This window comes from Neodiprion lecontei, chromosome 7, assembly GCF_021901455.1.
Source record: "Neodiprion lecontei isolate iyNeoLeco1 chromosome 7, iyNeoLeco1.1, whole genome shotgun sequence".
Lineage (NCBI taxonomy): Eukaryota > Metazoa > Arthropoda > Insecta > Hymenoptera > Diprionidae > Neodiprion > Neodiprion lecontei.
In genome coordinates, this window is record NC_060266.1 from 14,475,597 (window position 1) to 14,491,179 (window position 15,583).

At 39.3% G+C, this 15,583-nt stretch overlaps 1 protein-coding gene across 1 annotated transcript in view; it reads right to left on the reverse strand.

Annotated features, from left to right (window-relative positions):
- Positions 1–1,637: 1,637 nt before the first annotated feature.
- The window catches only part of LOC124295364, a 58,951-nt gene continuing 45,005 nt past the window's right edge, over positions 1,638–15,583 (reverse strand). Inside the window, exon 3 of the mRNA XM_046745071.1 lies at positions 1,638–2,112. Coding sequence (XP_046601027.1) covers positions 2,097–2,112 — 16 coding nt within the window. The 3' untranslated portion in view covers positions 1,638–2,096. The remainder of the gene's footprint in view (positions 2,113–15,583) is intronic.

Consider the following 15,583-nt stretch of genomic DNA (forward strand, 5'->3'; position numbering starts at 1 on the left):
CATAAAGATATTTGTCAAAGACTGTCATAAACAGCCGATGATAGCTGTCAAAGGAAGTTTTGTTTGTTAGATGCTTTTTGTTTTGTTTTCGGCATCTCACTCCAACGCTAACTTCATCCGTATACTATTGTTATTATAATATTTTTTATACTATCGTTATTATAATCTTCTTCACCTGTTGCTACTTTTTTTTTCATTTGTTCAGGACTTTTTTATTAGATAGAGAGATAACAGTGATTGAGTATTTCAAAATATCCAAATGGCATCCTTGTCGCTATGACCTTAAGCTAGGGTAGATTTTTACACTTTTCATACCTGAATGACACTATAGGAACGCCGCGCGCCGGTTGGATTAACGAGTCCCCATCTCATGTATGGCACATATAAGAAAGTAAATGTAAAACGTATACGGTCTGCGGCCCCTGGCTCTTGGACTTTATCGAAAACTGACCAGTCAAGAGCGATGGCGCAATCGTCGGACGTGTAGTATTATCGTCGTCTTGGCCGTCATCGCTGTCGTGTCGTCCATGTACGTGTATGCGATATCGTTCTCTCTCGTTACTTACCTCGGGATTACTCGGTCACACTACTCATGGAAACGTCTCAGCTGCTAGAGTAATGGTACTGCCCAGCTCGTTACAGTAGTTGTTACGTTAGTAGTATCAAAACGTCATTACAAAAGCTGCGTTTCTGATCAGCACATTAAATCTATGTATTTTAATATTATTTTCAGCATTTTTATTCGGTAAATGTACGTAAACAGTTAAGAACCATATCTTACACAGCAAAACTTTTGTATAAGTGCAGGTACATTTAAATTGTGATACCAAAGGTATAATAATCATGTAATTGATCAATTCTTATGAAATATCTCAACCAGAGATGAAAATTTTCCAATCTACGACGCACTTTTTTTATAATTGAGTTTAGCAATACGCAGTTACAAGCGTATTCTACGGAATTCTATTAGATACAGTACTATTGTTTTTTACTGGTCATATTTCAAAGAGTAAATTTTGATAGAAATTGCCCTCTTTTACTTTTCAAGTGTGACAACTTAAGGGTCGATTGTTCATGAGCGGCAAACATTGGATGCGCGACTAGGTTCAACTTTGATTTTGCGTTTAAGAATAACCAGAATAAGGATTTGTGATTAAGGTATTTATAGTAAACATGGGTTTTGGAGGTGATTGATACTTAGTAGTTTCTCGATCATAATCGTATGCAAGATATCAAGTAATTAGAGAATCGCAGAAAGAAATGCGTAGGTCAAGAGGTGAAGACGAAGTGTTCAGATGAAAGATATATGAGACGGAATTTGGAATGAGCAGAATATACATATAAAGCGTAAATGAGTGCAGGAAGCAGAGTACAATGTCAGGAATTTGGAAATGAAAGGAGGTCCTACGGTATGTACAAGATGATCGAGAGATTGTTTAGTATGTGCAATGTAGGTAAGTTGGCAACACTGTTTGAAAACGGCAAGGGGGTAGCAGGGTAAGAGGTGTGTGCGTCGAGGTACGCATCTGTACGTTCAGTAAAAGACGCTACCACTGTATCTATATACGTATAAACATATCCTCAGCATAATACAAAGTACTTAGATCGTTAACCTTCGGCCAGTACAATATGAAGAAATCAAGGGGCTTTCAGATAGGAGAGTCGAATAATGAGTTATGAGCGCAAAGAGAGACCGAACACTTAGAAAAAATGTTTGTCATAAGATACATTCTACTTCTTTCCACAGTTGTCGTGCTTAGTATTGACAATGAGTTTAGCGTCGACTGTTATGTTTTGAAAATCATGGTATCTATTCATATCATACATGATTATTTTCTAGGGAGCATCAATACTACACTAGTCTTGATTTTACACAAAGGTAATTTCAGTAATCTCCAAACAAATATGGAATATACAATATATATTGCAGATTCACCAGATATACGAAAAATATTGCAGATTTGTTTAGTCCTTTTTACTCGTTACAAAACAAATTGCACCGCCTAGGCGCCCGTAGCTCAAGCCATTGTTCCTGGTTTGGGACATACATTTCCGCCGGCATTCGTTCCAGACCCAACGATTCTGGAGACGCAGTTTCACTGTTTAGTTGTGCTGAAAAAAAAAAAAAATTTAATCTCACTACATCATTCAAAACAGTTTGGCGCCTAAGCAAAATAAAATCGCATCCTACAATTTTTTTTAAAAAGATAGTACATAATAATAACTTTTACTGTTTCGCTGTGCTAGAAAAAGGGAGGAGATATCAATTTCACTATGTAATTCAAAATGGTTCGTTGTTTGAGCAAAACAAGATTATATCTCACAATATGTTGCAAAGAGATAGTACACTTTTGCGGAAAAAACCAACAATTTGACACTCAAAATAACCCCCAAAATAACCCTTAATCTCTCAGGAGTAAATTCGTATCCCTTAATTCAGGGTTAACCTCGAAGTCGACGGTTTACTCCCAAGTCGAGGGTTTACTCCCAAGTAGAGGGTTTACTGTCAAGTCGAGGGTCTACCCCCAAGTAGAGGGTTTACTCTCAAGTTGAGGGTTACCTCCCAATCGAGAATTCACTTTGAAAGAATTTCATAGTCAAGAGCTTATTACGTCATTTTATTGGGATTATAAATGTAACGGTATTACAAAAGTGCATTATACACCATTAGTGAATACAATAGAAACTGACTAATCAAAAAGTTATCTGGTTATTTCTCATTTGATATCTTGAGGCAATCATATACATATATTATGTATGCATTTGGATATTCATTTTTATCATTGAACGCCACGAAAATGATATATTAACATTATTAAATTCTTGTATATCTATACGAATTCGCGTTCAATATAGAAGGAGGGTTTAATATATCCCCACGCAGAAGAATAATCGTAAATAAAATTTGATGTACGCATGTATAATTCATATAGCCGTGAAGAATTATCTATACTCAATGCATCCATTCATTATTATATTATAATGAAGATGTATGCGTACATGTACATTAGGGTGTTTCAAAATGAAATTTTTTTGGATTTTCATGGGGGCGCAGGGCTAAATTGTTATTTTGTACCAAAAAAACAGAGATTCTTAGAAGGGGAGTGTTGTAGCTCAAGTGCTAGGGTATCCTGAATCTTTTTTTGCAAAAAAAAACAGTGAAAAATCTCATTAAATAAGTTTTGAATCTAGGTTATTGACTTTTTTCTCTCACTAAAGTCTTTGGGGTCCTGAAAAAATTATTTGAGACACGTCACACAGAGAATGCTGACGTGAAAGGATCGCAATATTTAAAAAAAAAAATTTTTCAAATAATTCCGGCCCAGAATAAAGAAAAATATTTTAGTTTATACATTACATAAACTTAAATTACTATAAAAAATATTTTACTTCATTCTGGGCTAGAATTATTTGAAAAAAAAAATATTTAAGTTTATATATTGTAAATAGTACTCAGTACCTCTAATAAATAGGGGGTGAAATTAACAAGTCAATCAATCAAATTTTATTAAATTTTATAAGCTTTGAATCGATCAAGTTAGTTTACGAAAGATAGCAACAATCCGTAAGTTAAGAATAGTACACAAGATTTTCGATAGGATAACGTTAAACGGTAGTTAATATTTGTTATATAAAATTTGTTAACAACGACGATAGTTAACAAAGAGAACTGAACGTAGTGGGGAAGAAGCGATATAATGTAGAAGCTCATTGAAGACTACACGTCACTGGGCGACATGATTTTATCCAATTTCCAAAGAACGACACTACCATAATTATTAGTTTGTTGGTTTGAAATGAGAGTGAAAACTTGAGTAGAAATAGATAGTTAGAAAAATTGACGATAGCTTGGACGTTAGTAACAGAAGAGTAAGATCGACTTAATCATAGATTTTAATTTGGAATGCGAAAGATTGACGTCAATAAATGATTTACGTAAATCGGTATCTCAAACGACAGAATATTAATTACAGTAAATTACGAGAGACAATATACGAGAGCGCTACCGAAAGATAATAGAATTAATAATTTACATGTCTAAAAATTTCAGAAGATTCACAGAGAAACCTTCAAACATGATTTTCGAAAGAATATATATTTGTGAATAAACGCAAGATTCACAGAAGGTTTTGCAAGATAGAGAATACGCTAAATACCTTAGTACTATAGGAGCAAAGATAATAAGAAGAACTTTCATTGAAAAGAAATACGGTCTTGCAGAGAAACACTAAAAAAAAATGTAGCAGGTGAAACCAACCGATTTTCGAAGCAGAACTTTTTTATGTCGAAAAAACCGATTTTGCGTTGGAAAATTTCAAAATATTTTTTCACAGTAAAAGCTGTGGTTATTTTGCGCCATAACCTCAATGTTAGATGAGAATCGATAAAAAACGGGTACAGTTGTTACCCGCAAACAAACATTCGCTCTCAGTCCGCTTACGCGAACTCCTCGTGTGAATATTCATTTTTAGTCACTTGCAAAGTATTTTGCCAACAACAATAATTGTTGGAAACATACTAACCATATTGCCCACATTTTATGGTCCAAAAGTGGTTTAAAAAACGAAAACATTAGGTGGGACGTACTTGAGTCAGTTGAATTCAGTTAAAAGTATTTGAAACCGAATGCCCGTGAGGGGCGGTGGAGGCTAGCCGCATGACCCGCCCCACTCCGGCGACAGCTTGGCTGCTCCGTCTCACTTGTTTATTTACTCTATTCCTCGCCACGGTTAACGCGGGAAGTGGAGTAGCCCGCGCTTTCTAGCTAGGCAACGCCCTTAATATCAGAAGAAATATTTTGATAATTCATAGTCTTATTCAAAATATTCTCAAGTTTGATAAATTTCGCGTAATTGATACTTGAATCACATACATCGATACTGTATTGCATCGTTCGTGTGAGTAAACAAGCGGCTTAAGGCTGACCGTGAGCCAGCCCTCGAACTTCCCGTTTTCACACTGCAAATTCAAGGTTGATGGAACAAATAAATATTAATATCCAATTCCAATTTCTAACTACAAATTCAGAGTCGTGATTGACGATTCAAAAGCCCTTGCATATTATATTACATGAAGAAATAATAAATATTTTTTTATTTTGAACCACTAATAATGGATCGACCATCATAAATCTTGGAAATCTGACCTTGGATCGGTAACTGGTGACCAAAATTACTACCAAAATCCGAATATTTCAAGTTTTTGTTTCACCATGTAAGTTCGCCATTTTGAATTTTTCAAATCTGACCCCAGACTCGTGATCAGCAACGCCAAAATCCTTATGGTACCAGTTTTCATTCAAATCCGTGAATCCGTTCTCAAGATGTAAATTGTTTTTCTCACGAAATTTGTTATTTAATTAATTCAAAAAGTACCAAACCGATCGAAGCCAAAATCTCATCAGCTCTAAGTTTCAAAAAGCTGCGTCAATTAAGACTGAAATCATTGGAATCCAGTCATTTGTTCTTGAGATATGGTCGGAAAAAAAATTTTATCACATACATACTGTGACGTGGATTTTTCCCGCTCCTCGGTCACTCGGAGAAAATGACCGAGAACTTACCGCGTGCACAATAATTTGGCGTCCACGATGTACCCTGGATCTAAAAACAATATCGCGAAGTTTTGTTAGGCGCCTGGCGTGATTAATAAGCCTCGAAATCATTAATGAATTTGTCATGCGAATATTACGCAACGATTATGTATATATTCATACGTTTATTGAAAACAGAGAATTACGTTATAATCGATAACAACGATGGTGAGTGCGGGCGTTAACGTTATATTAAATTTGTGTATAAGCAAAATTAGGCGTGCATTACGCCGGGAAGCAGTATTGAGACTGCTCACACGGTCTCTCGCCGGGCTCGGCGACAGTGCATATAAAGTGCATATAATCGCGTAATTTGAGCACTGCTGCCGATAAGGAAGCCAAGCGCGCAAGGCGGGCTACGCTGCACGATGAATTTCGTATTCATTTAAATGATCCCCGGCATGTTCCTACGAGAGGATATAATCCTGTTACATTTTATGACAAATGTTCCAGCTCTATCACACGCTATTCCTCGGGCATATGCTCGATAGCTCAGTACCGCGGAGAGGGGAGGGGTAATTTTTGGAGAGAGAGAGAGAGACACTCGAAATACACACGCTATTTAACAAAAGAAGTAAGATAAAATCTTATGTTTCCCAATAGCGGTGATACAAAACAATAAAAAAAAATAATCCAAAAGTCGCTCATCGCGAGTCTAAAAATAAATAGAAAATTACACGTAACCTACTTTATTTCTTACTCTAATGAGCTCGCGGCTCCCGAACTAAAATGTCACTCAACGATCACAAAATCCTCATACGCAATTCTGAATTTGCATATTCGCCATTTGTTCTCCATGGCGATTATTGCTCGAAACCGAAACTAGAATTAATTATTCGACGGTGCGCCGTCGGGCTACCGAACAGACGGCGTCCTCAATCTCGCCCGAGATCTCACCCGACTCGGAGCTTCGACGCTACCGCGAGCTGCCCTAAATCTAAACGAATCCGCAAACGTTACTATATTTCAAACGCAACCAAAACTCAATGTTCAAACTCCTCGTCTCAACTGCTGCTCAACGCAACGGTAATTTCGACTATACATCACCTCAACTCGACTAAACACTATCTTAACTGAACGGCAACTTAACTAAGCGCAAGCACCACTACATTTAACTTCAACTAAACACAAGCTCAAGGTAACGCAACTCAATTTACATTATCTGAACTACCGGGTACGGAACTCAATGCAGGCGCAACTGAACGTAACCTAAACTATACGCTACGCATCCGAAATCAGCCCTTCTCAAAATCCTCCAAAACGTTATCCGCTAATCCGAGCACTCCAATTCGGCACTTCCCGACCTACTCGAGAGTTGACACTTAAAAACCCGATAAAGCGGCTCGACCCGGTACAGCGAAATTCAGCTATACTTGATTTCACTAACGAGAAAGACTTAACTTAAACCCGTGACTCTACTCAACTTTCTCAGGAACTCAAAATTTACTCTACTCTAACACGCGTACTCAGGCTACGGTCATCAAGGAAAAGAATCGGCAAAAGAATTTCGAGTACTTCTCTACAACGCAAATCCAAAACGGCAACCGGTTACTCGGCAAGCCTTTTCACAATTACGCTCGAAATTCAATCGCGGAGATAGAAGCAGCACTTACCTTCTACATCCTTGCAACCCCCTTTCCATTTCCCTCGCGATTTTTGGGCGAGTCCATTACTTCGCGAAACTCCCCAAAACGTGACTACTTATCACGACCGCCAGAACTAGGGTGGTTTCAAAAACCTATTACCTGCCGCAACACGGATCTCGATACGCCATCCCATACGTGACGTCATACTTACAAGAATACGCAATAATCGATCCGTCATCGATTTCGTTGATCGCGCAACTCGACGCGCACCTTTAATAGCATCGCTGCGCAGAACTCAAAGCTAGATCGCAATCTCGTCCTCCGCGCAGCTCCATGACGTCTTGGCGGTAGGCGTAGTGCTCCCTCGTCGCTAGTCGGTCCGTCGCAAGTTCGCTGGTCAATTGTTGGCGGGGTGAAGGGGGAGAGGCTGCGGCGCGCTGGCCGCCAGCGGGAATCGCGTCCACCTTGGATTCCCGCGATGCGGGGATCTGCGTCGGCTCCCCCTACGCAGCCTTGACATCCTTCTTTCGCAATTGTCGCTAGTCTGCCACTTCGCAATTTCCTCGAATTCGGTGTCGACTTCTTGCCTGATGCCGTTGTTATTAGGAAAATAAAAAAAAAAAGAACAAAAAAACCTGAAATATCTTACGCCATTCGCTAAGGTGTCCCCTCTCGTAGTTTCGGATGCGTGACTCTAGTCGTGGCGCTCTTTTGCAAAAACTTCGCGACTCAATTTCGGAAATTCCCAAATTTTGGTTCCGCCCAGGGTTCAAGGAGCCCCTTGTAACAGGCATCAAAAATGCCACGTTACAATACGTACATACTAGGATACACTAGGGTGGTTGGTAAATGGCTTTCTTGGAATTTTAATGTTGGATGGTCGTGGACAGGCTCCAAACCTAGAAGAAACGTTTTTCTTATCATTTCCGATATTTATTTTGACTCTCTATCACGCCTGCATGCTGCTGATTATCTTTTCAATTACAAAAATCGGGAATTTCACGATTCCCGGGATCTCGCTTGTTCACAGCGGTTTCGGATTGGAAATTCCCTCAGGGTTACGAAAAAAATGAATAACAAAATCCCACTGGTGCACAAAGTTGTTAAAAATCGATTTTGATACCAAAAAATTGAAGAAATTTGATTTTCTCAATACGGAATACCGAGGCCTGCTGATTATTATAATTTTTTGCTAACCCGATTCACTCACTAAACGCTTACGTGTGTGCGAGATATCGGGCTAGATTTGGTCACGTGAGGCTGGCCAGGATTGCCAGTACCCGAAAATTCAAAATCCGCATGTACGGAGCTGCTGAGACCAAGCGAGCCAAAAGACGATTAATCGGTCACCAACCACCTATCCGAAAGGACCGCATCATTTCTTATATATTTCACGCAAACTGATTATCCCGTTGCCGAGTAGTCTGGAGGACAGGAGATATTTTGTGATCAAGAAGAAGGAACCTGGCCTACAAAGAAGACCCCGGGGTTCCCAGTAGCTCTGTGTTGTTTTGTTTTGTCCCTTTTATTATTTATACATATTTATTTCGTTCTTTTTTTTGGTTCCGCTCTTTTTAATTCTCTTTTGTGACGCCTATTGGCTCATTTTATCTTTTATAACCTCAAGCCCGGCCATTTTTTTTGTCGTTAGATTTTAGTTATATATGGATCGGCCATTTTAAATTTATTTATTAATTTATTCTGTCCTTCTATTTTCTGTCCCTGCTATATCTTTTGTTACGACTTTTAGCGTTCTTTTCGATTTTACAATCGGACACGCCCATTTTAGAAAGATAAGTTTACCTTTTTCTTGTTCTGTAGTGTATGTTGTTCAATAATAAATAAAACGAGGTGGCTATTTTAACTTTAGGTACGACCCGCTTACAATATTATAATTACTGATAGAAAATCATAAAGAATCATTACATAAATGGCGCCCAACTAGATGGCCAGAAAGGAAAATAGCCTTACCTCAAAATTTGAACCTATTAAATTATAGACATATAGATATAAGTCCTAATGTTAAATGGTTTTAACTAGGTTGGAAAAGCAAAGGAGTCAGGCGAACGTTGAAAAAGGTGGAATGTCGACAGGTACGCAAACTGAAAATTTGAACACAGAGGTCATGCCAGATAACGCGTCACTTGGTAGTAGTCAATCGAATCGTGTTGATGAGTTGGCTGAGTCGGCACACGACCAAATCAGGAGTTTACAACAACAGATTATGGACCTAGTCGCAAGGTTGGATAGGTTGGGTCGAGCTACGGTAGAAGCATCGGCACCAGCATTGCCACAGGCAGGTGGGGGTGAGTGTTCTTCGCGTTCGCACGTAAACAATATTGAAATTAAGCTCCCGCAATTCTCTGATGAAAATGCATATCATCCAACGGAATTTCTATCGGATATTGAAAGGTGGTTTACGCTTAAACAAATTCATGAAGATTTAAAATTACCGATAGTAGAAACAGCGTTAAAAAGCAGAGCAAAGCTATGGTATCAGGCGAATAAAATGCAATTTGGCAGCTACATTCAATTTCGAAGAGCTTTTTTAGAAGAATTTTTTGGTATCGAGACGCGAGTTAAATTGAAGGCAAAGTGGTTGTCATCGCGCTATTCACTAGCAGAGGGATCATTAAGCACCTATTACTATAAGCAAATTAAAGCTGCAAACTACTTCGAGCCTCGTTTGGATAGATATGAAATGAACTATATTATTGTAAAACAGTTCCCCCCGAATATTCAAATGGCTTTGGCGAGTGTCGATTATAATAATTCAAAAAGAGTTGCCCAAGTTTTATCTTCATTAGATGCTGTAGAGGAGGACAAAGATAATAAGCGCGATCGTCACAATACGACTTCACAGCGAGAAGTGCGGGCAATACAACAAAACGATCCGTCAACGTCACACGCGCATCCGTCAAACTACCGTAGTACGAAATCAAAACAAGTAAGGAACTCGACAATGCCGCGGTATCCCGAGTATCGACAATCGAATTACGATTATAGCCAGTTTCGAGGTGGGCCAACAAGCGTTGATCAAGTAGATTTTTCAATTCCCCCGCCAACGTACGCAAACGGATTTTCACCCGAAAATCGTAATTTAAACTAAGCCATGACTCGCATCGTTATGGTCCGTATGTGGGTCAGAATATTCAAACCATTGTTGAGGACCTGAGTTTTGATATAACGAATGAGGTGAAGGATTCTCTGGATACATCACCACAGAAACACCGTGACACCTGTCCACATGTGGAATGTAAATTTAACGAAGAAAAAATTGTTGCGCTTTTAGATTCAGGCAGTCAAGTAACCTGCATTGCAGAAAGCACTTTTGAATGGCTGAAAGAGCGTGCCAAATTTGATGAATTACCGATGAGTAATGTTTCTATTTGCCCCGCTTTTGGAAGAAAACCTCTAACAATAAAAAAACAAGTTTTCACGAATGTCCAGATAGGTGATCGTGAGTTTTTTACCATTTTTATTGTTGTTCCAAGGCTGGTATATCCTGTCATTTTAGGATCAGACTGGTTATCTGAGAATGGTTTTGTACTTGATTTTTATAAAAAGAAGATATATTGTAGTGATGCTTGTCTAGGCGATCTGTACGCGGGTTTCGGTCGATCCTCGGCGGACAAGTTGTGTGTTAGTGTTAGGATAAATTCTCCAACGTGTAATGGGATCCCACTGGAGTACGGAAATACCGGTCAGAATGATTCCCAATTTTGTAATGATACTAAACATGTTGATAATTATGTAACCATTTGTCAGGAAAACTTAAATGAAAGGATCACAAATCCTGATCCCATTGAAAATTTTTGCCAAGTTGTTTCCTGTGACCTAGAGAATAAAACTTGTACTAACGTAGCTCAACCCTCTGAGACGCGAGTCGATCACGACACGGACCGTCCGCGTCGTGAAGACTCGCTGATCGTACCAGATGGGTTACGCTCTGTGCAAAATCTTGTCGAATCTTCCGACTTCGGTCAATCGAATGATGAAACTGATTTGGAAGGTGACATAGAGAATGATTCGGTCTCTACCATGATAGATGCCGTTTTGTCTAATCATTGTTCTTACGTATCGGCAACTGAGCTGATTGAAAATAGTTTGCATAATGTAAATGTGTGTAAGATAAACATTATTAGAGATAAGTATAATAGTAATCACATTGATGGGTATCCCCGTACTACCGACATTATGGGGGATAAAGAAAAAATGAACGCGCGAACGGTGGAACATGCGTCATCAAACTATTTATCACAGAATATCTCTGATGTCGTACGTCATACCAACCGTTCAGAAAGCGAATCATTTCAACAACGTCAATCCAATTCCGAAGACCATAATTTTTTTACCGAGGCGCGACGGATCGGGCAAATGCTAACCTGTCTAACGGAGACGCAGAGATCAAGGTTACTCGATGTATTGATTCACAATCGCAGGGCATTCTCTGATAAAGCAGGGTGCACTCAAATTTACGAGCATAAAATTGACGTCAGGCCACATAAAACATTTGTACACCGAACCTATCCGGTTCCGCTAGCTCACCGACCTGCAGTCAATGCAGAAATTCAAAAAATGTTACAGGACGGTATAATAGAATTGTCAAACAGCCCATATTGTAGTCCGATGAGAATAGTCTCCAAGAAGCTCGGTGGCATACGCATTTGTCTCGACGCGCGTTTCATTAATGATATCATTTTAGCTGACAACGAGAGTCCGCCGCCTATAGAGGTGCTGCTAAATAAATACGAGGGCGTTAAAGTAATTTCTACCACGGATTTGACTACCGGATACTGGCAGATACCGCTCGAGGAAGAATCGAGAAAATATACTGCTTTTTTGTATAACGGGACGCTCTATCAATTTTGTCGAGTCCCTTTCGGCCTAAAAACAGCCGGGAGCGGGTTTATGCGCGCGCTACGAATTGCATTACGAAACGATTTCGATTCGTCGGTGACGTGTTACGTTGACGATTTGCTGATAACTTCCTCATCTTTTGATGAACACATTGATCATTTGGATAAATTATTTACGCGTTTAATGCTCTGTGGGTTTACCTTAAAATTGAACAAAACGTTATTTTTTAGGGATACGGTACCTTTTCTCGGTTTCATACTTTCGCCAAGCGGGATCAGACCAGCTCCAGAAAAACTTGCCGTTATAGAAAACTTTCCAAAACCTGTGGATAGAAAACAGCTACGAGGATTCATAGGCGTATGCACGTTCTATCGACGTTTTACGGTCAAGCATGCCGAAAAAATAACTCCATTCAGAGATTTGCTTAGCGAGCGCAAGCCATGGATCTGGAAACCCGAACATGATATAGCTTTTCAGAATCTGAAAGATAGTTTCCTAGACTCAGTAACTCTACAGCATTACTTGCCTGATATCCCGTTTCGAATACAAACTGACGCCAGTGATCTGGGCATTAGTGCGATCCTTTATCAAATCGATTCAGACGGTAATCATCGAATAATTTCGCTCATTAGTAAATGCTTAACTCCAGCCGAGACTCGATATACCACTACCGAGAAAGAGCTACTGGCTATAATGTACGCGCTACTCAAATTTCGAATTTATCTCTTGGGGACGCAATTCCACATTATAACCGATCATAAAGCCCTCACGTTCATAAAAACATGTAAATTTCAGACCCAGCGCATTTCAAGATGGGTTCTGTTGCTTAATCAATACACCTTTCGAATGGGGCATTGTAAAGGAGTCGATAACATCGTCGCCGATTTTTTTAGCCGAATTTTCCCGGATCGTGTAGACCATTCCGATGCCGAAAAGATAATAATCGCATCCCTGCGCGACAATTTTCATGATCTCGATGCAAAGGGTGCTATATGTATCATATCAGCACTCGAAAGTGTAAAAACAGATAAAAATTTTAGCAAGATGTTCAGAAACCTACGACAATTACAGGATAAAGACGAGAGGTTGCTAGGTCATATACGATCAATTGAGCGAGGTGAACGAACACCTAACTACATCATTTGGAATAATATTTTGTTTACCAAAACTAAAGCGGAGTCAAGATGGAAAATTGCCCTTCCCGAAGTTTTAGCTACTGAGCTCAGCATGAGTATTCATCAACAATATGGTCACGTCGGAGTGTACAAAACCTATCAGGAAATTTGTCGATATTATTTGTGGAAAGGAATGAGACGTGATATCAAAAGGTGTGTGATTTCATGCGACCTGTGCCAGCGGGTAAAGCCTCTTAGTTATGCCATAGAGGGAACCTATCAATTAGTCGAATCAAGCGGGCCGAATGATTTGATTTCTGTCGATTTTTATGGGCCCTTACCGAGATCTCGAGGTGGAGTGCAGTATATCTTTGTAATAGTCGATGTTTTTTCAAAATTGGTGACGCCTTATGCCCTTAAACGAGCTACAACTAAAGCATGTGTCAATAGATTGCTTAATGATTACATTGTGAAATATGGAAAACCGAAACGAGTCTTGTCAGATAACGGTTCGCAATTCGCATCACCGATGTGGAAAAATCAATTAGAATTAAATAATATGCAGGTGATTAAATCGTCTATCCGACATCCAAAATCTAACCCCGTGGAAAGAACGATGAGAGAACTGGGTCGTTTCTTTCGGACATATTGTAGTGAGACGCATACCAAATGGGCGTGCTTGTTACCTGATATACGTAAATGGCTAAATCTGACGGTGCATTCCGTCACTGGGTTCACACCGTATGAGTTGCATTTTGGAAAAAATCCAGCTAGTAAGATTGCAGAGATTGTGAACTTTCCACCTTCTACCGAAACTCCCCATCGAATCAAAATCATGCAAGCGACCGAAAGGATCCGTAAAGCGCATGCAAGTCGTGGAAAACAACAAAAAGTAACCTCGCGCGTTGTGTTACAGAAAGGAGACTTAGTACTGTTGAAAATCCCTTATCCCTCTGATGCTGTAGCCTGCAAGACGCACAAATTCTTTCATATTTATCATGGTCCATTCGTGATCACTAAAATATTTGAGAACAACGCCTTTCAATTATCGCAGGTAGAGAATCCGGATAAAGTTCAAGGGATCTATAACAGATGTAGCTTAAGAAAATACGTGCAACCCGAGGAATGCTAACCTTCCGCGTGTTGTGCCGGTTTTGCGGTGTGCATTTTGTAGTCGATGCAAAGACCGACAGTTTTATTCTTTTGTTTTATTAGCAACCATTGTGTTCACATCTTCAGCTTGCGAGCCGCCTACGGTTTCCTATTAATTTTAAGTTAAGGAACTTGTTGAGTTGTAAAATAATGCTATTGTAAGAAAAATGTCATTTTAATATGTTAAAGTTTAAGAGAGGGGTGTCAAGTGTTTGTCTAAGTGTTCCCCCAATTTCCACATGTTTTATGTACCCATATATCTCCGTGCGCCGAAGCACCAGCGGTCTTTACGAAACTCCACGCAACGACGGAGAGAGTGATCCAGATGCTGCCCGTTTTCTTCATAACCGTTACGACTGCTGCAACGAAAAAGGCATCCCTTCTAACCAAAACGTCACCATCTGTATGGGGGATTGTGTGCGAGATATCGGGCTAGATTTGGTCACGTGAGGCTGGCCAGGATTGCCAGTACCCGAAAATTCAAAATCCGCATGTACGGAGCTGCTGAGACCAAGCGAGCCAAAAGACGATTAATCGGTCACCAACCACCTATCCGAAAGGACCGCATCATTTCTTATATATTTCACGCAAACTGATTATCCCGTTGCCGAGTAGTCTGGAGGACAGGAGATATTTTGTGATCAAGAAGAAGGAACCTGGCCTACAAAGAAGACCCCGGGGTTCCCAGTAGCTCTGTGTTGTTTTGTTTTGTCCCTTTTATTATTTATACATATTTATTTCGTTCTTTTTTTTGGTTCCGCTCTTTTTAATTCTCTTTTGTGACGCCTATTGGCTCATTTTATCTTTTATAACCTCAAGCCCGGCCATTTTTTTTGTCGTTAGATTTTAGTTATATATGGATCGGCCATTTTAAATTTATTTATTAATTTATTCTGTCCTTCTATTTTCTGTCCCTGCTATATCTTTTGTTACGACTTTTAGCGTTCTTTTCGATTTTACAATCGGACACGCCCATTTTAGAAAGATAAGTTTACCTTTTTCTTGTTCTGTAGTGTATGTTGTTCAATAATAAATAAAACGAGGTGGCTATTTTAACTTTAGGTACGACCCGCTTACAATATTATAATTACTGATAGAAAATCATAAAGAATCATTACACGTGCCATGAGTGTTTTTATGGTCGCGTTTTATTTTTTATTTGAGGATATGTGTTGGACACTTTCCTGGTGAAAATTGTATTAGATCAGAATTTTTGTATTTCGGGATTCAATAAATATATAGAGAAATTCAACTTCAACTAGGCATGCTATCGACAA